The sequence below is a fragment of the Elephas maximus genome, chromosome 21 (assembly GCF_024166365.1).
Source record: "Elephas maximus indicus isolate mEleMax1 chromosome 21, mEleMax1 primary haplotype, whole genome shotgun sequence".
Lineage (NCBI taxonomy): Eukaryota > Metazoa > Chordata > Mammalia > Proboscidea > Elephantidae > Elephas > Elephas maximus.
The window spans coordinates 20,011,481-20,038,074 of record NC_064839.1 but is presented as its reverse complement, the minus strand read 5'-3'; the positions used below and the strand labels follow the sequence as shown (position 1 = coordinate 20,038,074).

The 26,594-nt window shown below is 37.3% G+C and overlaps 1 protein-coding gene across 1 annotated transcript in view; it reads right to left on the bottom strand.

The window, feature by feature from the left end:
* Positions 1–26,594, bottom strand: part of RBL2 (RB transcriptional corepressor like 2) — a 55,054-nt gene that overhangs the window by 19,300 nt on the left and 9,160 nt on the right. The window contains exons 4-16 of the mRNA XM_049863834.1: positions 25,309–25,373; positions 19,558–19,686; positions 17,926–18,086; positions 17,769–17,833; positions 17,025–17,211; positions 8,894–9,060; positions 7,120–7,229; positions 6,299–6,402; positions 4,448–4,585; positions 3,593–3,757; positions 2,965–3,076; positions 549–818; positions 61–341 (exon numbers count right to left, since the gene is read on the bottom strand). Coding sequence (XP_049719791.1) covers positions 61–341; positions 549–818; positions 2,965–3,076; positions 3,593–3,757; positions 4,448–4,585; positions 6,299–6,402; positions 7,120–7,229; positions 8,894–9,060; positions 17,025–17,211; positions 17,769–17,833; positions 17,926–18,086; positions 19,558–19,686; positions 25,309–25,373 — 1,954 coding nt within the window. The remainder of the gene's footprint in view (positions 1–60; positions 342–548; positions 819–2,964; positions 3,077–3,592; positions 3,758–4,447; positions 4,586–6,298; positions 6,403–7,119; positions 7,230–8,893; positions 9,061–17,024; positions 17,212–17,768; positions 17,834–17,925; positions 18,087–19,557; positions 19,687–25,308; positions 25,374–26,594) is intronic.

Sequence of the window (26,594 nt, the reverse complement as noted above, 5' to 3'; positions counted from 1 at the left end):
TATCTAACACTTATATTCCCCCCAAGCTCATGCCCTGGTAATGGTATGTGAAAAAATTACCTTTCTAAAGAAAAGTGATAAAGAGCTGGTCTTCCTGGGTCTAATACTGCTGCTGTTTGAAGGTTGGCCTTGTTGCTGCTGTTGTCCACCTGGGGAAATCTGTTGAATGGCCACCTGACCTGGGACCTGCAAGGTTGTTCCTGTCCCCTGCTGAGAGCTCAGACTCCCAGCCAGGGCCTGAGCACTGAGGGGCTGGATTGAGCCAGTCACAGCTTGGGCCTGTCCCCCAACATTGACTTGGACTGGGAAGAATGTTATCCCTCCATTTTCATTGGCAATACCTAAAGTTTGTTACAGAAAGAGAGAGGGGGAAAAAAAAAAGCACAAAGAAAATGCTGGTAATACAGGGTTCTCTAGGTAGAGGTTTCCAATCTCCACCCTCACAGCCTCCTAATCACCATTCCTCTGACGCATATGATCACTCCTGTCACATCTTTTCAGTAAATGTCACAGAGAAGAAACTCAATATCCAACTCTACAAACCTTACCTTGCACAGGAATGGTCACCGTTTGTCCATTGTTGGCTGTGACAGTGGCTGTTGCCATGGTGACCAGTGTCTGTCCAGGAACTGGTGTGACAGAAACAGCCTCCCCAGACACATTCTGCACCGGGACAGCATTGACTAAGGGCTGTGGGGGAATGCGCCCAGGTGTTCCTCCATCAGAGGGGCTATCATTCTCAACAAATAGCCGCCTTCTGGTAGTGCTGGCTGTAGGGGAGCTGTACCTATCATATAATGTGGCTGGCGAGGTCATGCCTAAGGGCAAAACAAGAAATCAAACCATTTAACTCAAGGAGAGAGATCTGACTTCCATCCAAACTGTTATGGTTAATTTAAAAAACAAAAATTATAGACTATATTAAACTATACCTACTCCTCACTCTCTCATCATCTGACATTTCACATTTATGACAAAAGCAAAAAAATCTGACTATTCTGCGCATTAACAACATAAACGTTTGGCAGTAACAAACATCGAACTGTGAGGTGAGAGTAACGCTGGCTGTGTGGTTAAGGTTATGCGACAACTTGGCTGGGCCATGATTCTCAGTGGTTTGGCAATTATGTAATGATGTAATTTGGCAGTTAAATAATGATGTAGTCATCCTCCATTTTTGTACAATGCTGACTTTCACATAACGACCTGGTCTTTGGAAACTAACTATGTCAATAAGTGAGGAGTGGGTGTAATGAAAATTCAACTGAACACGAAAGAACAAAATTAACAAATGGAATTTTTTTGTTTGTACTTCTGTACTCCATTCTCCATCCCACCTTTGCCTAAATCACCTCAGCTTTGGCTTCAACTACTTCAGGGCCTTGATGATTTAGGGGAAATTTAAGGAATTGTTCTATTTTTCTGTAATATTTTTTACAGTTTTACCTACAACTCACGTATTCAGTGATTTCACTGACAAGTCACTACTTGATAAAGGGATGTGATGGTACTATATGGATCATCTGGGAGCATTTCTCCCCAGTCTTATGAATATTCATCTTTGTCATTTCCCACATATAGAAAATTACTAAAATTCAATAATATTCTTCAGCAAGGTCACACATACATGGGTTTTGATTCAATTAAGCTTAGCCTATGTTTAAGTGTTCGCACCAATGTCTGCATTTTTTTGAAAAGTAAGCATTTATTTCCTTTAACATGTCCACCTGTGAAAACTAGGTATCAGTAGGTATTTTCAATTTAAAAATTTATGTAGGAGGGTCTTAAGAGGTATTGACAGGAATAGGTCCTGATGTACCACGGCTTAACATTTCAATTTCCTGATGATGTAAAAGCTAGTAAACTCACTAGATTTGTAGTTGACACAAAGCTGTAGTCAGAAGAATGTGTTATGATCATTATCCTGCAAGGTATTAAAAGACCTCAGGAAAATGGAGAAGTGATATATATAAAGAAAATGAAGTATAAAATCAAGTACTAATCAGTAGATTTGAGAAGAAAAAACTCTACAGAAATAGAACTAAGACTAGCTTTCAGATCTATGGGTCTGAGTTGATAATAGGTAGAAAATTAGTTAAGCCATTGTGACTCCTCTTTCAAAAATGAGGACACGTTCATTAGATCATCCATTTTTATTGACCATACAATCGCTTTGAGTGACACCTGATTTTAAAACTGATCTTTCTCTTATACTCAGTGCTTATCAATTACATTTAAAAAAACTAATACAGAAACAAGAATACCCTTCTAATGGCATCCTAGTATTCAGAAGTCTCTGGATTTACAGAATTATTGTTTAAAAACTAGTTATATCTCAAGTATAATCTAAAACCTCATACTTGGCAATCTTCTAAGGAGCTGCCTCAAATGTAGACCAGATGCATGACAAAGTTTCCCTTTTCCGTACTTCTTGGGCCAGCATTGTTGTCACTTCAACCAAGGTAGCACAGCTCAACTGAGAGTCAAAGCTGAACATGTTCAGGCCATAGAGTTCTCCTAAATGGCCTGTCTGTACCCAATTGAACTATGCAGCTTTATCTTTAAAAAGGTTTTCTATTTCTTCTGATTTTAAAAGTAGTATCTATTGGTCTTTAAAAATGTACAGAGATAACCAGGAATATTATCACCCAATAATCATCATTGTTAACAGTTTGGTTTTTCCATTTCAGCCTTTTAGTATGTTTATAAATTTTTTTTAAAAAGGCACTTAAAAAATAGGGAGCACATTAAAAATGTAGTATTCTACCTTTTTTATAAAACACTTGTTAAATCATACCTTTTCCTAGGTTCTGAAATATTTCTTAAAAGCGTTATTTTTAAGTGACCCATGTGGTGTTATAATGCACAGAATAATTCTTCTATATTAACTTCACCTGCAAGTTTAGATGAAGTTAAATCCCTAGATATCATCTCCAAAACACCCCCCTTGTATTTTAAACTTACTTCTTCCATGTCCTCCAGCATCAGCACGAATTTCACTCACTCTTCGGGGAGTCAAAGGGGAGCCAGCAACACAAACTTCATCTGCTCTTTCCAGGTTCTGAGGTGGCATAACCTATAAAGGATTGTTTACAAAGAATGCTAATATTTGAAAAAGCATTTAATTAGAAATACACTAATAACCTAAGGCAGAAGAAAAAAATTTTGGCTCATCCGTTATTCCACCTCAATAAAATCAGCTGATTTTTCACTTTCACGCTATAGTTAAAATATTTCTGAAGTCTTAAAAAATTCAAAACCTGATAATTGGATATTAAATATGAATTAACCTTCATTACTGACTTGGAGAATTAGAATATCAGCCACTTTATGGTACAAAAACTTGGTTGGGAAATCAAGACAATATACTGAATTTTTAATGTCGCTGACACCCTGGGGCACCCACAAAGTATTTCTGTGACTCTTGTTTCCTCTTTGGTACAGAGTGATTATACCATAATACAGCCAGCTGCCACCCTTCCATCCTCAGAAAAAGAGGTAAGCTTTGTTGTTCCCTGTGAAAGGGGATTATGAGTAGTCTAAATACTGATGTACTTTTCTTATAGAAAGATATGCAGAAATTGTCACAAACCTCTTCACATGTAGGAACTCTGTTGTCATTGTCTCTAATTCTGTCCCACAGCGGGGACCCTGGTTTCCATGCCAAATGGTCTAAGATCTGTTCTTCAATCTGATTCAGGTGTTTTACCACCTCTCTGCAAAGCCCCTCTTCTGCTCTAACAAATACTTCTATCACCTGAAATAAAGAAAAATACGCAGTTTGTTTAATACTTATTTCAATCGTACATAAAAATTACATACAAACTTTTGTATCATGATATATTTCAAAGTTTTTTAAAAATAAAAAAATGCCTTTTATAGAGGCTGAAAAATATTATTCTTAAAATTTCGTATTAAAAAACTAAACATTCAAATCTATCTCACTATAAAAATTAGTTTTGCCTATTGTATGAAAGTTAAAATATGCTCATATAATAAATCAATATCCAGAATGAAACCACCAAATCAATGCTATAATTCTGTGCCTCCGTATAATATGTGAAAAAGAACTTTTTTTCTGAAGGACACTTTCAATGTTATTTAATACGAGTCGACAGCAACTACTCTGTAAGAGAAGCTAGTGATGTGCTTGCTAGTTTTTTTTTCAGCCTTCTTAGCTCATAAAATCACAGAATTCTAAAAGCCTTTATCAGATAAAGGGAGGAATGCAATGAAGTTTTTAACCATACTATCTTAAGAATATTGATACAGTGCTTAATTAAGACTGTCCTATTTCTTCTCTGCTCCCCAAATAGATGAGAGATTATTAAATCCGTAATTAAATATAGAAGGGATGTACTTAGATTCTAACATGAACTAAATGATGAACAACAGGAAGTCTGTCTCCTTTACAATTTCCTCACCAGTATCAGATTTTTAAAAATACCTTATAAAAGTGATAAAGTGGCACATCAAATATTTCAGTAATAAATGGAAAATTCCCTGGAGGCCTATAAGAAAAAGTGACAACTTCAAGGCAGCAGGCCAAGAGCGATTTATGGAATGCATCCTGCTCCAGAATAACCTGTAAAACAAGGTTATTAACATTTAGAAACATTAGCCCACTCTAAAGACATTTCATACCCAGTCGAGCTCAATAAAAATACCACAGGAAGTCATATTTTCTGAGTATGTGCTCATTTTCTTACAAAAATTTTCTTAGCTTTATAAATAACCCCATTTTTTATCAAAATATATATTACAGGAATTTATAAGAACTTTTAAAACTCTTAAATATTGGGAAATATAGACAATAAAAAAGATTAAATCCCCAAAACAAAGAAAAAAACTGATGCTTGGGAGAATTCTGATGTGGAAAGATGTTACAAAAGTGTTTACATTAAAAACCACTATCATAAAAAGATAACTGGAAGGACGGCAAGCAGGCACATGACTGGCTAGCTGTACCAAAAGTCAACATGTTTATGTCAGGGTGGCATAATCTTAGATGATTTTTATTATTGTTTTTACTTATTTTCCAAAATTTTATTTAACATTGTTTTTTAACTGAAGTTACTTAGGTGAGCATACAGGTGTTCACTTGTTGTTAGCCCCTAGATTATAGATATGTTTTAAATACCATTTTGTATGTAAGCTTCACAGTAAAAAAATTTAAGTCATTTAAATTCATGTAACCAATCTTTCTATATATACAAAAAAATGTAAAGTCACCAGGATTTAGAACAATTATTGGTGAATTTTATAATTTTGTTTTAAATGTTATTGAAAAATTATTTTTATTGATGTTATTAAAAGTAAATACCATTTGTTTAAAAATCAATTTATATTTCTTAATTAGTAAAACTGAAGTGGAGTCTAGGAAAAATAATTATCTTAGCCAAAGAGGAATGGTTGAATATTTATGTTAAAGTGCGTTCTACTCAATTTATTCTTGCTATATAGGTTTGGGGAAACTCTGGTGGCGTAGTGGTTAAAAGCTATGGCTGCTAACCAAAACGTTAAAAAACCAAAAACCAAACCCACTGCCATCAAGTCGATTCCAACTCATAGCGCCCTTACAGGACAGAGTAGAACTGACCCATAGGGTTTTCCAGCAGCACCTGGTGGATTCAAACTGCCAGCCTCTTGGTTAGCAGCCATAGTACTTAACCACTACACCGCCAGGGTTTCCACCAAAAGGTCAGCAATTCAAATTCACCAGGAGCTTCTGGGAAACCCTATGGGGCAGTTCTACTCTGTCCTGTAGGGTCGCTATGAATCAGAATCAACCCGACAACAACAGGTTTGATATAGATTTGGAGCCCTGGTGGCGCAGTCATTAAGAGCTCAGCTGCTAACCCAAAGGGCAGCAGTCTGAATCCACCAGCTACACCTTGGAAACCCTATGGGGCAGCTGTACTCTGTTGCATAGGGTCAATGTGTGTCGGAATCAACTCGACGCCAGTAAGTTTGGTTTGGTTTTATATAAGGTTTGAATAAAATATCTAAGTTATTTAAAAACTCAATGAAATTTAAGCCTGAATGTCCCTTAATCCCTGACCACAGAGTCTGCCTACCCACAGAGGTTGTAAGTTATATAATACATGGCCTGTTTTACTGAGAAACACTAGAGGGGGACTGAAGGTGAAAGGGCTCAGAAGTCATTTCCTTAGATGCCAGTCTTATTCCCTCAAAGCCATACATTATTTCTTCAGGAATAGCTTTTCTGTGGGTGGGTAGGACAGAAAGTAAACTACATTTTTACTGTGCTGATCGACGCATTGGCTATTTTACTCACAGATAAATCTGTGTCTCCCAATCTTTTCTGTTCCTGCTCAATAACAGTTTCCAGTACTTTATAGTAAAGCATCTCTGCAAAACGGAAATGTCTGCTGGCAATTTCTGTAGAAATAATAAAAACACAAAAATCACATGTAAAGAAAAATAAATATCGTGGGAGATGAGGGCTCACCCCCATCCCCATACACATGCAAAATAAAAAAAACCAACCTAGTATTTCAGATACATGCACTGCCTATGGTTACTGTTTCAACCACCCTTGTTATTAGTCACCCTTAGGAGTCCTTCATGGTAACATTCACATTTTTTTTTTTTTATTGTAAAAAGAAATTTGCATAGAAAGAACTATATCATTCCATTAAGAGTCATACCATTTTTTTCCTGTATGTTTGAACAAAGCAGCTTTATGCCAGGAGATATGGAATTGGTCTACTATTCTACATATTTGGTTCCAATTCATGATATCAAACAACTCCTGGGCCAACTTTGGACATGTAATAGCTATATCTTCTGTGTTCTTAATAAGCTGAAGGGTCACTATACTTCCATTTAATTTCCATCTTAACAAATGAAAACCAAAGACTTTGTAAGTAAAAAAGTACTAGAAGTCTGACATACCAAGGATATCAGTCTAAAATTTATCTCTTACTAAGAAGGTCCTAGAAACCACTTGGTTAACAGAAAAATTGAAAAGCCATATTCTAGACTTTAGTCTAAAGTCATAAATCTTTTCCCAATATGTCTGACTCAGTTACCAAGAAGAGTCCATGTAGTTCAACTCTGAAGTTGAGACCAGTATAGACGATATTAAAACCTTACCTTTAGAACAATTACTGAAATCCTCATCTGGCTGGAAATGCTGAGAATATATTTCATACATTTCTTTCAATCTATTAGCAATAGCCTGGGTGGGATCTCTGGAACATGTCCTAAGAAAGTAATAGGAAATTATCTAATTTAAAGCCTAGCCAAGTCACAGAGATAAACTATTTTAAAATTCTGTACTTCACTAACATGGAAATATAAAATATTTTGAATAGAAACTTTGCAAGTGAATCCCAGGGATCTCATACTTCTTTCTCAAAGGTAGTGCTATTAGCATTTCAAGTGGAAAAGTGTCTCTTGTGTGGGGCTGTACTGCACTGCAGAAAGCTGAGCAGCCTTGGCCCCTACCTACTTGATGTCCATGACCAGGCCCCACCCTACACATCCTGAATCACCGATCACAACAATAAGTGATTGCAGATGTTTCCCTAGAGGGCAGAGCAATTCTCCCAGACAACTCCTAGGAGAAAATGGAATGAAGGGGTACTCGAACTGTTATTAGCATTCTACATTTTCCCCAAAAAGACATTTATTTCATTGATTTTCTTATTAGAGAGGCAACATATGTTCAATGCAGAACCATTATATAAATTATCGTCACATGGGCTTTTGTAACAACTATTTTTTCCTTGATCGTAAACATACATACTCATATTGAAAGTGCAAGTTAAAAAAATTATAAATAAGAAATTATAATCCTACTAGAGGTAAGAATTGAATATCATAAGCAAGAAGTCTGTCATTTATGAACACATACATACATGCACCTTTCTAAAAAAACAGGACCCTTGGTTTTACCTCATACCTATTGGCAATATTTAATCCCACTAACTGCCTGATTAGAGACTGTGAAAAGATCCAGAAGATACAGAGATTAAGACAAGCTTAAAATGTATTTATGTTTCTGAATTCAAGGAGAACAAGGTCCACCTGGGAAACATGACTTAGGAAGAGGCCATATAGACATAGCTTGTTGAGTGTTAATCACAATCAAGCTTATAAGAAAAGCAGACTCCATGAAAATGTAAAGAAAAATTAGTTAGCCTGGGCATTTGATAAACCTAGCTATGAGTGGAAAATTACTAATATATATGTACACTGAGCCTTCTTGATACCATACCAACAGAAGTGAAATGGGCTCCTATGAGGTTTTATGTCATCGAATCATAAACTTTCAGGGCTAGGAGGGGCTCTGAAGTAATGTTTTCAAATCAACTTGCCAAAGGTTATGCAGGAGGTAATGCGAGTCAGTTGACTGTGCTTTACACTGAAGTTCACTGATATTCCTACCAGTCTCGGGCAGATCAAAGGAACCAAAGGCAGTGTACTTCCTTTGCAGGCTCAGTGTGATTTATAGAGCTCAGAAGACTTGCTTTTGAACATCAAAGGTGGTGGGATTCCTCTCTACCTTTTCAAATCTGACCCACCATTATGAACTTTGCTTAGGTCCAATCTTCTTCATGAAGTCCTTTGACCCCTCCCTTCCCTGAAATCTTATGATAAAACAATTGGTGATACAGAGTTTGGTGCTTTATGCTATAGTGTCTAGTATTGTCTCCTGTACTATACTAAACACACCTGAGGAAAGGTGATCTTCTAGTCATATATCTTATATTGCTATGTCTATACAGTAAAAACAGGACTAAGCATGCACTTGATAAAAGTATTTTAAATAAAATTGTTAATAGGTGACTTAAGACACTAATAGTAGAAACTTGGAAAATTCTCAACAACCAATTCTTGGAAGGCAGACAGGGCTCGAACTAACCTTAGAATCCGTTCCAGTTTCTCACTTGGTACATTCCGGAGACCTGTTAGCATGGTGTGAAGACGACTCAGGCTATGTGTAGCTGTGGAAACTGGGGTCACACAAGGGCTGCTCTCTTTAATGGGCCTTACCCCCGAAAGTGGTGTGGAGACCTTAAGTGCTTTAGACTAAAAGAGAAAAATTAAGTGGGAGAAAAAAAGAACATTATTTTAGGTCAGAAATACTTTCAATCACTTTACAAATGAGAGCACAAGTTAACTAAACTTCATCTTTACAATGTCAGTAAATTTCAGTGATTCACAAATCACCATTCTTGGAGTTTAAACATAACAACACTAACAGCTGCCACTATCCATCCACGTGACGATGTTTGAAGGGACAATTTGTATTTTAGCCAACTAAAAGGTTATCTCTTAAAAGTTAGATCTTTAAAATAAGGTGTAACTCCCTATTATCCCATCCCCAAAATTAAAAGCTCGAAGGCAAGGGTGAGCGTTACATTCACTTTAAAAAATTAAGAAACATTATTCTCATCCCTGAGAAACAATTTCACAGCTCCCATCTACCTCTATTTTTGCAAATACACAAATATTTATAAAAGAAAGCTGTGAATTAAATTGTTCCCAAATAAATCCACGATTTAGCAAAAGTTCATCAAAATCATCAATCTGCTTCAGAGAGAAAGAGAGGAGAAAACATACACACGTCTAACGAAGAGTAGCTGGCATCGGGCTCCTTGGCCCTACTCGACCTTTAGTTACTAAAATCTATCACAGTCTTTTTTCTCCTCAAGTGGACAAATCCTTAGAGAAATAAGTTAAAGTTAACATTTTTTAATATAATCATGAAAAAGATATGGCTTGGTATCAAAGAATTTTAAGTATGAGTACATAATGCTAATAGAACATCTTATTTTTCTAAACAAACCCTGAAAGGTTAGGATAGCATTAAAAAAAAAACAAAAAACAAAAACAGTTGCCATCGAGTGGATTCCTACTCCTGACGACTCCATGTGTGTCGGAATAGAACGATGTTCCACAGGGTTTTTGATGGTTGATTTTCCGGAAGGAGATCACCAGGCCTTCCTTCCCAGGTGCTTCTGGGTAAACTTGAACTTCCAACATTTTGGTTAACAGTTGAGTGCATTATAACTGTTTGCATCACCCAGGGAACAGTGCCTTTTAATTTTCTAAATAAACCACATCTCCCTGTGTATTAAATAGACTTATTCTAGGGGTAGCTTTAGAAACAAATTTTTTACCTGGCAACAGATTATTCAAGTTTCATGAGATAGAGAAAAGCACAGAAATTCACCATATAGAAATAAATCTATATGCTTTTTCTGTTACTTAAGCAGGAGTAGGATCAAGACCTCCATTTTGTTTCAAAAAAATCACGCTATAATTTTAAGTCAGTAAGATGATCTGGGCATATTACCTTTATTCCGAAGGTTGCTCCCTGCTCTGGTCAGCTTTTCTTGCAGCCAATTTCTCCCCTAGAATATGAACTGTGGCCTGTGCTGGCAGGGGAAACAGCTTTTACATTCACAGGAGAAGCAGCAGCAGCAGCCAGCAGCATATAACCCCACCACGCACAGGCAGTGGTTTCACAGAGGAAACTAGGCATAACAACCACACACAGCTTCCTGCCCAGAGTCTCAAGGTCGGCATGGAGCTTCCTGGTAACACTGTTATCACCTTAAAATCTTCCTGTGCATTTTGGTCAAGAGGAACCTTTCATTAACTCAAGTATACGAATTAGCTGATATGTAAAAGATATTAGAACGTTCCTTCTGCAAGTGAGGACTTTTAAACTTGGAGTGCCTCAGCACTCTGTTCTTGGACTGCCTTTCTTCTCTATAAACTCATACCCTTACATAATCTCTCTTCATTCCCTGGCTGTAAAAGCCATCGTATCTTGATGACTCCTGAACATACATACTCATCCCTAACCTCTGCTGTGAATCCCTGCCTAGTGTATCTAAACTTATACTCAACTGCTCTACTTGGATGATGAGAAGACATCTCAAATTTTAACATTCTCATAACCCTAACCTGATTTTTCCCTTCAGATTTGCTCTTCCCTGGATTAAAAACCAAGCCAAACCCGTTGCTGTTGAGTCAATTCCGACTTATAGCGACCCTATAGGACAGAGTAGAATTGCCCCATAGGGTTTCCAAGGAGCGCCTGGTGGATTCCAACTCCTGACCTTTTGGTTATCAGCCATAACTCTTAACCACTACACCACCAGGGTTTCCCTTCCCTGGATTACCCCTCGATAAACGGTAATAACAGATACTCATAGAATACTAGTGCTCCCAAGCACTACTCATAGCCCTCACGAAGCTTATATTCTAATGCGAGGAGACTAACAATAAACATCTTTCTCTCAACTTACCACTTACTGTTATTCATTTCTGTCAACAGTGGTAAATGCTAAGAGAAACACTAAAAGCAGAATAAGAGGAAAGGAAGTCCTGAGAGTTGGTGAGGATATTGGTGGTTGTTTTATATAGTAGTCAGGTTACTAGAGACCTGAATGAAGTGAGGAAATAAGCCACATGAATATCCTGAAGAAACATTCTAGGCAGAGGAAACAGCAAGGGCAAAGGCTTTGAGCTGGGGGTATGCTTGGCCTATATGAAGAACACAGGAGGTTTAGTGCAGCCTGAGTGGAATGAGTGCAGAGGAGAGTGGTCAGAAATGAACTCAGAGAGAGGGCAGAGCCTTACAGGTATTTGTAAGGGTTTTAGCTTTTATATCATTCACCCAACTGGAATCATCATTGTTTTCCTTTCTCTCACACCTTAGATTTAAACCATCAGTAAATCCCATGGGCACTATCTCCAAAATACATCCCCAATAAAATCATTTCTCTGGTGCAAGCCACCATGAACTTAATCATCAGAATCACCCCAACAGCCTCTTAATTTCCTGCTTCCACTCCTGCCCTTTACAAGACCTTTAAAAACGTAAGTCAGATCGTGTCAGTCATTCTTCTCAGTAACAGCCTTCCATCTCACTCAGCAAAAGCCAAAGTCCTTCTTTCTGGAGCCACTGAGGCTGGATGACCCTCCGAAGCTATTACCCCGAGATAATCTTTAAACCTTAAACCAAAAATACCCCCTTACATCTTCTTTAAACCAAACAGTATTTTAGCTTAACTAGTAAAGAACGTCTGCCTTGAGCACTGTGCTCTTTTAAAGAACTATCTATATGGGACCAAATTGACAATAAAAACTCTGTAGGTTAGAAAGGAACCTTAGGGGGGCAGTGAGTTTATGTTAATGGAGGAGGAACAATTTGAAAAGGAGGGTGAGAATGATTACACAACTAGAAGAACGTAATCAATGTCACTAAATTGTACATGTAAAAATTGTTGAATTGGTATATGTTCTGCTGTGTTTATTTTCAAAAACAAAAATAAACATATTTTTAAAAAAGCCAGAGGTCCTTACAAGGGCTTCCAAAGCCCTACATGATCCACCTGTCTTGCCACCCCCAACCCTTTCTACCACTTTTCCCCTCACACACACTACTCCCACCACATTGTCTTCCTCGATGTTCTTCAAACAAGCCTGTCACGTTCCTACCTCATGACTTTGTGTTTGATCTTCTCTTGGTCTGGTATAGATTTCTGCAGATATTCACATGGCTTGTGTCCTCACTTCCTTCAGATCTGTGCTAATATTACTTCCTCAGAGACACCTTGCCCAACCAAAGTATCCAAGTAGCACAGGGCCCTCCCTACTCTTTCTCTCCATCCCCCAACTACTTTCTGTTACTATTTTGTTTTTTTTACAGCACTGTCATCATCTGATATACTATATATTTACTTGTTTGTTATGTATTGTTTATCTCCCTACACTAGAATATAAGCTTCTTTAAAGCAAGATATTCATTGCAATTTTGCTCTGTGTGGTATCCTGTGTGTCCAGGTCACAACCTGGCTTATCGAGCACATTCAGAATATTTGTTGAATGAATAAGCAGACCACTCTCAAGTCTGAAGTGGCTCACTTACAGGTACGTTACTCCCTTGAAATTACCTACACTATCTCTGGACAAAGGACCCTAGTGATGCAGCTGTTAAGTGCTCAGTTGCTAACCGAAAAATTGGTGGTTCCCACCCACAGAGAAAGATATGGCAGTCTGTTTCCGTAAAGATTACAACCTTGGAAACCCTACGAGGCAGTTCTACGCTGTCCTATAAGATTGTTCTGTGGTCACTATGAGTCAGCATCGACTCAGTGGCAAGTTCTGGTTTGCCCTAGAGGCACTTGTCAGGTGTTGCATATATTCTGTGAACACCACACAAGAGAACGGCAACTATTATAGTCTCCATCATCCTAAGTGTGTGCTTGAAATAATACCACACAATCCTGTACTCAATGTAACAGAATTTTCCTACAGGCTGAGGGTTCTCAATTTCTCACAGTTCAGTCTCCTGGGTGAAGCCACGAATTCATGTCAATCACTGAATTTTCTAAATTTCTGCCATGTTCATTACATGTTGTTGTTGTTAGGGGCCGTTGAGTCAGTTCCAACTCATAGCGACCCTATGCACAACAGAACGAAACACTGCCCAGTCCTGCGCCATCCTTACAATCCTTATGCTTGAGCTCATTGTTGCAGCCACTGTGTCAATCCACCTTGTTGAGGGTCTTCCTCTTTTCCGCTGACCTGTACTTTGCCAAGCATGATATCCTTCTCCAGGGACTGATCCCTCCTGACAACATGTCCAAAGTATGTAAGACGCAGTCTTGCCATCCTTGCTTCTAAGGAGCATTCTGGTTGTACTTCTTCCAAGACAGGTTTGTTCGTTCTTTTGGCAGTCCATGGTATAGTCAATACTTTGCCAACATCACAATTCAAAGGTGTCAATTCTTCTTCAGTCTTCCTTATTCATTGTCCAGCTTTTACATGCTTATGATACAAGTGAAGATACCATGGCTTGTGTCAGGCACACATCTCTGCTTTTCAACACTTTAAAGAAGTCCTTTGCAGCAGATTTGACCCAATGCAATGCGTTGTTTGGTTTCTTGACTGCTGCTTCCATGGCTATTGATTGTGGATCCAAGTAAAATGAAATCCTTGACAACTTCGATCTTTTCTCCGTTTATCATGATGTTGCTCATTGGTCCAATTGTGAGGATTTTAGTTTTCTTCAAGTTGAGGTGCAATCCACACTGAAGTCTGTAGTCTTTGATCTTCCTTAGTAAGTGCTTCAAGTCCTTTTCACTTTCGGCAAGCAAGGCTGTATCATCTGCATAATACAGGTTGTTAATGAATCTTCCTCCAATCCTGATGCCCCGTTCTTCTTCATATAGTCCAACTTCTCAGATTATTTGCTCAGCATATAGGTATGGTCAAAGGATACAACCCTGACACACAACTTTCCTGACGTTAAACCAATCAGTATCCCCTTGTTCTGTCTGAACAACTGCCTCTTGATCTATGTAAAGGATCCTCATGAGCACAATTAAGTGTTCTGGAATTCCCATTCTTTGCAGTGTTATCCATAATTTGTTATGATCCACACAGCTGAATGCCTTTGCATAGTCAATAAAACACAGGTAAACATCCTTCTGGTATTCTCTGCTTTCAGCCAGGATCCGTCTGACATCAGCAATGACATCCCTGGTTCCACGTCCTTTTCTAAAACCAGCCTGAATTTCTGGTAGTTCCTGTCCATATACTCCTGCAGCCATTTTTGAATGATCTTCAGCAAAATTTTGTTTGCATGTGATAGTAATGATATTGTTATATAATTTCCACATTTGGCTAGATCACCTTTTTTGGGAATAGGCATTAATATGGATCTCTTTCAGTCAGTTGGCCAGGAAGCTGTCTTCCACATTTCTTGGCATAGACGAGTGAGCACCTCCAGTGCTGCATCTGTTTGTTGAAACATCTCAATTGATATTCCGTCAATTCCTGGAACCTTGTTTTTCGCCAATGCCTTCAGAGCAGCTTGGGCTTCTTCCTTCAGCACCATCCATTCCTGATCATATGCTATCTCTTGAAATGGTTGAACATCGACTAATTCTTTTTGGTATAATGACTCTGTATTCCTTCCATCTTCTTTTGATGCCTCCTGTGTCGCTTAATATTTTCCCCATAGAATCCTTCACTACTGCAACTCAAGGCTTGAATTTTTTCCACGGTTCTTTCAGCTTGAGAAAAGCAGAGTGTGTTCTTCCCTTTTGGTTTTCTATCTCCAGCTCTTTGGACATGTCATTATAATACTTTGTCTTCTCAAGCCACCCTTTCAAATCTTCTGTTCAGTTCTTTTACTTCATCATTTCTTCCTTCTGCTTTAGCTGCTCGACGTTCATGAGCAAGTTTCAGAGTCTCCTCTGATATCCATCTTGGTCTTTTCTTTTTTTCCTGTCTTTTCAATGACCTCCTGGTTTCTGCATGTATGAGGTCCTTGATGTCATTCCACAACTCGTTTGGTCTTCAGTCACTAGTGTTCAATGCGTCAAATCTACTCTTGAGATGGTCTCTAAATTCGGGCGAGATATACATCAAGGTCATATTTTGGCTCTCGTGGACTTGCTCTGATTTTCTTCCATTTCAGCTTGAACTTGCATATGAGCAACTGATGGTCTGTTCCACAGCCATCCCCTGACCTTGTTCTGACTGATGATATTGAGCTTTTCCATCGTCTCTTTCCACCGAAACCCACTGCCATCGAGTCGATTCCAACTCACAGTGACCCTATAAGACAGAATAGAACTGCCCCATAGAATCTGCCTGGCAGATTCAAACTGCCGACCTCTTGGTTAGCAGCTGTAGCACTTAACCACTATGCCACCTGGGTTTCTTTCCACAGATGTAGTCAGTTTGATTCCTGTGTGTTCCATCTGGAAAGGTCCATGTGTATAAGTTGCAGTTTATGTTGGTGAAAGAAGGTATTTGCAATGAAGAAGTCTTGCAAAATTCTATCATTCGATCTCCAGCATTGTTTCTGTCACCAAGGCCATATTTTCCAACTACCGATCCTTCTTCTTTGTTTTCAACTTTCGCATTCCAATCACCAGTAATTGTCAACGCATCCTGATTGTATGTTCGATCAATTTCAGACTGCAGCGCTGATAAAAATCTTCTATTTCTTCACCTTTGGCCTTGTGGTTGGTGCATAAATTTGAACGATAGTCATATTAACTGGTTTTCCTTATATGCGTATGGCTGTTATGGCTGTTATCACTGACAGCGTTGTACTTCAGGATAGATCTTGAAATGTTCTTTATGATGATGAATGGAACACCATTCCTCTTCAAGATGTCATTCTAACATAGTAGACTATATGACTGTCCAATTCAAAATGACCAATACCAGTACATTTCAGCTCACCGATGCCTAGGATATTGATGTTTACGTGTTCCATTTCATTTTTGACGATTTCCCATTTTCCTAGATTCATACTTCGTACATTCCAGGTTCCGATTATTAATCTATGTTTACAGCTGTTTCTTCTCATTTTGAGTTGTGCCACATCAGCAAATGAAGGTCCTGAAAGCTTTATTCCATCCATGTCATTAAGGTTGACTCTACTTTGAGGAGGCAGCTCTTCCCCAGTTGTGTTTTGAGTGCCTTCCAACCTGGGGGGCTCATCTTCCAGCACTATATCAGACAATGTTCCACTGCTATTCATAGGGTTTTCACTGGCTAGTGTTTTTCAGAAGTAGACTCCCGGGTCCTTCTTCCTCATCTGTCTTAGTCTGGAAGCTCAGCTGAAACCTGTCCTCCATGGGTGACCCTGCTGGTATCCGAATACCGATGGCACAGCTTCCAGCATCACAGCAACAGGCAAGCAGCCCCCACAGTACAACAAACTGACAGACATTATCATTACATATAAGCCTATATATTACTGGTTCATCTTTTCAAAACCAACTGCATGGTATAGTCTTTTACATTTATATTAAATTTGCCTTTTCTCAGACCTAATCTAAAACTTTGAAAGCTGATGTTAACAAAAATTAAATCAAAAAATATAATCTTTTCAAATAAGTATGATGGAAAAAAAATTTTTTTTTCCATATTGGGGGCAAGTAAAACACACAAAACAAAAATAAAATAGCACCTCCAGCATGTCTGGTCTTTTATTCCCATTCTCAACTCACCTTGTCAAAGTGCTGCTGCAAGATATTTTTCACCTGCACCCTCTCAGCAGTCTCTGTTCCTGAAGCAGTATTCAGACACCTCGAGAGAGTCCCAATTTCCTCCTCAGCATCCTCTCCAAGAAATATCCGCTCGTCTAAATTTCCGACAGATAAGACATACTCCTCATAGGCCTTACTGATGGCTTTACTATGGAAAAAAAAAAAAAAAAAAATACAGACAAGAAGTACACTGTCACAAAACTGCCATTTAAGTAAATGTTTTAGGCCATTTTCATCCTTTTATTTACTAAAAGTTCTAAAACTTTTTTTTTTTACGTTAAATTATAGTGGAATCACTGTAAAGCATAAAATTCAAGAGTATAAAATGTAAGCTGCCACATTATGATTGCCCATAACACCGTGTAAGTACATTTTGCTGACACTGTTTTAGGGTGGGTACCCTGTACCAAGCTGCTTCAGAAGACCTCGGTACCTTCCTCACCATCGTTTTTCACCTCTATAGCTTCAAAAGAATTGGTTTATTTAAAAAAATTATAATCTGGATGCTTAAAAGAAGCTTTAAAGAGCACAAAATTCACTAAGTTTATAAACTCGGTGCCTGTGGCAGCAGCAGAATATTTGTCACCCCCATGCTGTCCCACAGATCACAGTCTACATTCTTAGGGAGAAAAGTAACTACAGTGAACTCCAAGGTTGAGGATATAATTTAAATAATTAGAAACTTTTCATAACAGAAGTACTCACAAAGTGTCTCCAAAGTTCCCAGGCTCTAGAAACCCAGTAAGATTTTCTTCTTTTCCCTTAAGGAGCTAGGATAAAAGAAGAGATCCGTAAGTCATCATGGTAAATCAAATTTTTCCTCAGGAAATATTTTCACATTACTTCTTTGTTGTTTACAAACCTTTTTCTCATAAAGTTTCCTAATATAGGGCTTCCAGAAATGTTCCTTTATTCCCTTTGCTTCCAAAACTAGGCCATCATGTAAGGAGCACAGTTTTTCAATGACACAAGGTGGGTCTGAGGAAGGTTTAGAATCCTTACCATGAAAATCTTCAGAGAAGCCTATAATGTATGCAGAATTAAAACAGATATATTAGTTAGCAGTCATTAAACCAAACTGCTAATAAACCAAAACAAATAACAGAGAGTCTTATCAGTACTTAGGATATGAACCTATTAGGAAGTAGTACACATGGGCCCAATTTTTTGACTCTTTAAATATACCTCACAAATAGCAAATAAGGTAACGTGTATCACTATTCAAACAATTTCAATTATTCAGTTATACATCTAGAGATGGTTAAGAGAGAAAAACTAAAATAATAATAATATATTGCCATAAGATCTAAAAAGCACGAAAATAAAACACAACTTTGTCTCACATTCAAACGAAAAACACAGCTGTGGAAAATAATTACATTGTTCAATCAAAGATTGCATACTCTCAATTATACTAGATGTACTTATCATAATAATTTACAGCTTCTTCTTGCCCTAAATTCAGAGCAAGAAAAAAAATCCAGGAAAAATGAAAGAACAGAAAAGAGAAGGGAAGCAACTATACAGAAATAGAAAAGGCAGTCAGGGAGAGAATTAGAGAAAGGACAGAAAATAATACAAGGAACATTCATTCACCAAACAAGGAGCAAGTGAAGTAACTAACTTTAAAAATCTACTTGACAGTCAGGGAAGCTACAATTCTAATTAGAACTTCCCCCAAACTGACAACCCCCTAGAATCCTACCATGGTGATTATTCAAATAACAGCAGTATTAAATAACTAGCTCAATAAATATCTGAATATTTGCTTCGTAAATCATACTTTGGGCTGCTACAGTATATCATTCATAGGAATCCCATCCTTCAAAGCCTTCTAAATGCACTACCAAAATAATGATCATTTCCATTCATCTGTTAGTTTAGAAGATGAAAATTCATTTTACTTATTTTACAGCCATAACTACTCCTCTTCTGTAGCAAAAATCTGAAATGAAGATTCCTTCAATAAGTCCTATTTGGCCTCTAACTGTAGGTCAGGCTGGAAGCTTGGTAATGTAGAAAAATACTTTCGGCTTTAATGTCATTGTTTTTGCTTTTCGAGGTTTCTTAATGCCGTCTCCTTATAAGTATGTATTTCAGAAACTTCTAAAATTGTTATCAAAGATTTTAAAGTTTGTTATATTTGCAATTGCTTTTTCCAAAAATGTTTTTATAGAGAACTTGACTCCTAGCTATCCCATGTTTTTACACAAATAACATGCATGTTATACAGTTTTTTGCCAAGAGCACACCTTCCCCGACCCTGCTATTTTCAGAAGTGTGCTATGTTGCACATTACGCGTGGGCACGTTATTTACACGGATGTGTTATTTGCCAAAAATACAGTAAGTACTTGGGTAATTATGACAACAGAAGCTTTTCAAAAAACTTATGTTCTCTGATGCTGGGAAACCTGTCCTATATATACAACTCCCCAGAGTAAACATAATGTAGATATGTGAGTTGTCCAGTAATCTTTGATATACAAACTTACCTTTAAAATTAGGGTTCACAAGTTCCTTACGGTTGGGACACTGAAGGGCATTTCCATAAACTAAGTCCAAAGCACACAGCAGAAGATGATAGGAATTGACCAAATCATCACTAATCATGGGGAAATTACCTACAGGATTAGAAACATCTTACAGTTAAATCTGCATCAACTTTACAATATTTCAAAATAATTTCCTTTATAATGACGTTATGCAACATTATACAAAATTGATTCAAGATCTACAGTAAACATTTTGTCAATTCTTTTTTTTTTTTAAGCATCTTAGTTTATTTCAACCTCTAAGCCAAACATAAAAATAACTGGCAGTGGGTTACAAGTAGCCCTTTCCAGCTCTGGTCATTACCCCAAAATTATAGCAAAAGCTAGGTGATTAGCTCTGTGTGTGTGTGTGTGCATGTATGTGGTTAGATATATTTAAATACTTTAAATACGAAGGTAATTTTGCATATATATTTTTTATGTATTGTGTTAAAAATATACATGCCAAAACATTTGCCAATTTTACATTTTTGCATGTACAATTCAGTGGACACCAGTTACATTCATTATGTGATGCAATCACTCATTTACATTTTGAAATATTACTCATAGTTTAATAAGCTTCTAAGAGTTTAGTGTAAACTAAAACTACTCAAAATGTCATTGATTAATTCACTCAATGCTCATTTAATAAGTATTTATTAAATGCCTAGTAGCTGACCAAAACTTTATTATCACTGGTCTTTTCTTCCAAAATTCTCAACACAACTTCCCCCCAAATCTCAAAGAGTAAGAAATTATTTTGCAAGAAAACATACTTTTCTATAATAAAAATTATTAGAAATACCAAGGCAGGACAGCTGAAAAAATGATTCACATAATTATTTTTCTCATTTATGTGCTTATAAAAGACTAGAAAAGCTAGAATCAGAGTTCTTGACAGTAACACCTTTAATGCAATTGGAGCACAGTTAAAGATATTTAAGTTCTGGAGCGAATATCCCAGAAAGAATTGTTGGTAACAAAGAAATAAACCAACACCTAAACCTACAGAAACATGTTGTTTTGCAGTACTGGTTTAAGTCTACCACTGAAAGCAGTTTTTACATACAGTTAAATAGTTTTATTATTCTCAGGAATTAAATACTTCTAGATTTTTTTATAACTTCAAGCATATCCCTTTTTGGATATGTGTTTCATATTTCTTTTACATTCTTATAATGTCAGTTGCACTGAATTTAAATAGCTAATGTACATCTGAATGATCAAGATGATCCGGGCAAGACAATTCTTGGCATTTTCACAGTGCCTACTAAACGCATGTGTACACACACACACATTATGTTTCAGTTTTTTCTCTCTGCCTTCCTCCAGAGACTTCCACTTACCTCAGTATATGAGGATAAACAATTCTTTTTTGTAGAAATGAAAATGTTCAACATATCGACTTAAGTGAATTAAAGAGAAAAAATATTTTTTCTGTTGCCATAAACGCAAATGAAAATTAGTAAATTCTGCACTTAAGCAACCAAACTAACTAGCTTGCTTCCACTATGAGCAAGTTTAATATTAAAATATACTTATATGCGCAACAGGAAGTGGGACCTACTGGTTTCAAGTTACAAAGCCCAACACACTGACAAGCCTAAACTCCTATTGGTGTGTGCTTGTCAGAGAAGGCAAAAACTACGTGCACTTAGACTCAGTCACTTCTAACCCAGAGCTGAGATGCCCCAAAAGACCAGAATTTAAGGTCAGCTCCAGGGTGTCCCAACATGACATGCTTTCTGTTTCAGATTCTGACCTTTTTCACTTTGTGAGCTGTTTTTATGTTCCAATGAACAAAAATAACAGGTAAATGGGAGCTTGTGTAACATCCAAAGAGTTGGCTTATTTATTAGAAAGAAGATGACTTGGGATCTCAGGACAGACAGAAAGTGATACCTATTGGTTTTCAGGCCACAAAGCCTTTCCCACTGACAAAGTTCAAAGATGTCACTGGTGTGAGCTTGACAAAAACAGGTCAACAAAGATAACAAAGAGATGGCTTATTCAACAGGATTGACGATAATCTGGCATGCTTATATGCTGCAGAGAAAGTCATAAGAAAAATGGGTATAGAAGAGTAGATTTCTTCAAACTAAATAGTTTAACTTAACTAGGAAAGAACACCTCCCTCAAGCATTGTGCTCTTTTAAAGAATTATCTGTACGTGATCAAACGACAACAGCAACTTGAAAGGTTAGCTGCTTAGGGACAGTGAGTGTACGTTAATGGAGGTGGAATAATTTGGCAAAGAATGACAAGAACGGTTGCACAACCTGAAGAATGTAATCAATGTCACTGAACTGTACATGGAGAAACTGCTGAATCGATGTGTTTTATTGTATATGTTTTCACCAAATAAAATAATTAGAAAATATACATATCATTATTTTTACACAACTAACACATATCTTCTATGTCTGTTTGCTAATCGTGACCTCCCTCCACAAGTTACTTCCATAAGCACCCTATGCTATTCTTTTTTTACAGTATGTAAAAAAAAAAAAAAAGGCATGGTGGTGCCTATGAAAATACCTCATGAGGGGAAGGCACAGCTGGCAAACTTAGGAGGCATACATTATTTGTGTAAAAATACAGCAGACCTACCCTAAAAATAAATCAACCAAAAACTGAATAAAATTCATGAAGCTACTTTATCAGGAAAAAACCACAGTAGGGCATGCTGGATTGTGACAGGATAAAGGCTTTTCAAATGAAATGATTATAGACTAAATTAAAATAGAATTCAAACACTGAGTTAATTGCAGGGACAAAAATATACCATTCCCATTGATCAGATGAGACCAAAATCTAAATAATGATAATGAATTTATTTTTTAATAGTTTATATAGCACCAAACACATTTACTCCTAAACACACATACACTATAAAAGATATAAAGAAAACAGATAAAAATTCTACAAGTCAGATATACCTGCCCAATACAATCATATGAGAAGGTTAATATCATGTATAATACGAGCTATAGCAAGCGAAGACTTCTTGCAGCCGTAACAAAAAGTTTATATGCTCCTAAACCTTACGATGTACAAAACAGGCTTTTCTTCATTCCATGCTACTGATTATGTCACCTTTGTGACCACTGAAGAAATATGCTAGTGTGATGGTAACCACAATGACTAAAATGGGGTGCATTTGGCAGAAGAAAGATTTTTCTTTTCAGTGAAGCATTCAGCTCAGGGAAAGATGAATTCTCACTTGCAAGAAAGGACGAGCTATAATCATACACAACAGACTTGGAGAACAACGGAGTAACTCATTTTTTGCCAGAGTGCCTTCATATCAACATGAAACCAAAAGCCAGGAGATCTCAGTTCAAATCCCAACTCTGCTCCTAGCACCTAGTTCTGGGGCTTCAGTTACTTCATAGGTAAAGTGAATCAAGTTGAGCTAGTTGATCTAACATTAAGAGTCCCTTATATTTGATTTATGAAACTCCTAGCTCTCTGATTCTTTAATTTTAGCTTCACATTTTATTGGGATATTTCAGTGGCAAGGGCATGCCACATGTTCTACAGTAAAAAGCTACATAACTAATGTAACTGTCTTTTATTTTATTCTTTAGATTACTACAAAATTATTTCTACACAGAAATACACAGAGGACAAAATGTAATAAGGGATGTAGTTAACTGAATGCAGGCCGTGGGCAGGTTAAGTACAATCAGATGAGAAGGAAGGGAAAACAAATTGCATCTAAAGCCCATCCATCTGAATGAGACGCAGTGCAAAAAGTAACCTGAACTACTCCGAGGGTGACTAATCTTGGACTTTATGACAGCCAGAGTCTTACTCAACCCAGGAAGATATAACCTTCAAAAAATACACCTAAAATAATAAGCACATCCAGAATGATGTGTATTTTCAATCCAGAGAAGAATAAGTTAGAGGGAAAAAGATATAAGAACGAAATTAAAGGATTTTCCATTTATAAGGTTTAAATATTACAAAAAATTTAAAGACCATTTTATGAAATGGCAATATTTACATATTTACAACTCACCAAAAGACAAAAAAATCTAATCAAAAATGAACGGAACAAGGTGATTATGAGCCCAAGAAACAGAAAGGGCCACACAAACCAGAGACTACATCAGCCTGAGACCAGAAGAACTAGATGGTGCCCAGCTACAACTGATGACTGCCCTGATAGGGAACACAACAGAGAAGCCCTGAGGGTGCAGGAGAGCAGTGGGATGCAGACCCCAAATTCTCATAAAAAGACCAAACTTAATGGTCTGACTGAGACTAGAAGGACCCCGGTGGTCATGACCCCCAGGCCTTCTGTTACTCCAAGACAGGAACCACTCCCAAAGCCAAGTCTTCAGACAGGGATTGGTCTGGATAACGGGATAGAAAATGATGCTGGCGAAGAATGAGCTTCTTGTATCAAGTAGACACATGAGACTATGTTTGGCTTCTCCTATCTGGAGGGGAGATGAGAGGGCAGAGGGGGTCAGAAGCTGGCGGAATGGACACAAAAAAAGAGAGTGGAGGAAGCACTCATTGGGGGAGAGCAATTAGGAGTATATAGCAAGGTGTATATAAATTTTTATATGAGAGTCTGACTTGATTTGTAAACTTTCACTTAAAGCACAATAAAAATTAAAATGAACAGACATGTCTCCAAAGAAGATATACAAATGACAAGTAAATACATGAAAAGATGTCCAATGTCATCAGTCGTTAGAGAAACAGAAATTAAAATCACAATAAGATACCACTTCACAATCATTAGGATGTCTGCTCAAAAAAAAAAACAAAATAACAAGTGTTGGGAAACTGGAATGTTCTCACATTGCTGGTGAGACTGTAAAATGGTACAGCTGCTGTCGAAAACATTTTGGCAGTTCCTCAAAAAGTTAAAAATAGAATTACCATATGATCCAGCAATTCCATTCCTAGGTGTACACCCAAAAGAATTTAAAGCAGGGACTCAAACAGATACTGCTGTTCCCTGCATTATTATTCACAATAACCAAAAAGTGTAAACAACCCAAGTGTCCATCAACAGATGAACAGATAAACAAAATGTGGAATATATGTACAATGGAATACTATTTTGCCAAAAAAGAAAATTTTAATACATACATACCGTGATATTAATGAACCTTGAAAACGTGATGCTAAGTGAACTAAAAGAGGCACAAGAGGGCAAATATTGGATAATCCTCAAACCCACTGCCACTGAGTCAATTCTGACTCATAGCGACCCTGTAGGACAGAGAAGCACTGCCCCACAGAGTTTCCAAGGAGCGCCTGGTGGATCTGAACTGCTGACCTTTTGGTTAGCAGCCTTAGCTCTTAGCCACTACACCACCAGGGTTTCCTGGATAATCCCATTTCCATGAAATCTCTAGAACAGACAAACGTACAGAGACAGAAAGACTGGTGGTTACCTTGTGCTGGGGAAAGGACAGGAGTTGCTGCTGAATGAGTTTCTGCTCATTAAGTTGTTAGATGGATGAACAATATTGTGAGTGTGATTAAAGCTACTGGATTGTATGGCAAATTTTATGTTGTGTATATGTTTCCACAATTTAGAAAGAAAACTGTCTGGGATATTAAAACTCTTGAGAAACTTGCCAGTAAAAATCTTTTCTCCATATATGAGTTGACAAAGTTAATATACAACTATTTGAAATAATCTAATTAACATCTGAATATGTATTACTATTTTCTTACCTTTTGCGTATATAAAAAGCACCCAACAAAACTGGAAAACTTCAGACACAGTACAAGGCTGTCGCCTAAGGGGGAGAAAAAAAGTTACAAGACATAGAAAAATTAGAGAAATGCATCCCAAATGATTTTAAATTAGATGAGAAACAAAATCCACAGGTAGAGGAAGTGATGCCAGGTTAAGTTTCACATTGAAAACGTGCAAGAAGTTCTGTCCCAGCCAAGCACTGGTAGAATAGCTGGAAGTCAGAAAAAGCTCATTTTAGAAAGAGAATTCTGAGAAATTTTAAAAGCTTTTCAAAGTCAAGATGGGTAAGGTGGAAAAAAAATGAGTAACAATGGTTCTGCTGATAACATCTGGGAGGCTAATGCTACTTAAGACCAGTGTATGCAGCCAGATACTTACCCATTCTTTTCTCTATCCCAGCTGATAAACTTACTCTCCTCCCCAAAGATAGTACAGACCATCTCAAGTCAGGAAAGGTCTACTTAAGATAAACTCTAGGGTTCCTATAATCCCTTATACTGTTGTATCTTGCCAAGTTGACTGCTAATGGGCATTTCAGACCTGCTTTAAGCTTGGCTTTTCTATCAAAACCTCTGCCAATGTTTAGAGAAGACATCTGTAGTTTTCACATCCCAGTAGCCTTACACTAACAAAGTGCCTTGAAGAGCAAAGTACCCTGGAGAAGAGTCTGAAGACTCAGTTTAGTTCCAGCACTGCCATTAGTACACCTGCTCTCCCAGTGCCTTAGTTTCTTCTTCTGTCAAAGTTATTGTCTTCCCAATTTATTCCTGGTTTGTTACCTCTCTGTCTTTATTCTTGCATTTCCTCTGCATAGAAGGTTCTGCTATACCTCCAAATTTATCTGGCAAAACCCTACCCACCTTTCACGACCCAGTTCTACATTTTCTCTGAAATCTTACCTGACTGACTTATCCAGAATTGATTTATTTTTGCCCCAGAACTCCTAAATTTCTGTTATGTATTTCATTCATGTGACTTTTATCATACGTTACACTCCACAAACTGGAATCTTTATGTATTTCTTTCCTCAAACACTGTATAAGCCCTCAGAAGAAAAGACTGTCAGGTTTTCTTTGTTTTTTAAATACTTATGCCCTGCATAATACTAATATAGTACTTGACACAGTATTCAATAAAAACTTAGTAACTTTCAAAGAATACTGTATGTGAGAGACAGTACAGATTCTGGGTGACGTATAAGGGTTCGGTCAGACTACCTGAGTCTCCATACTTGCTAGCTGTGTGACCTTGGCCAATTTAC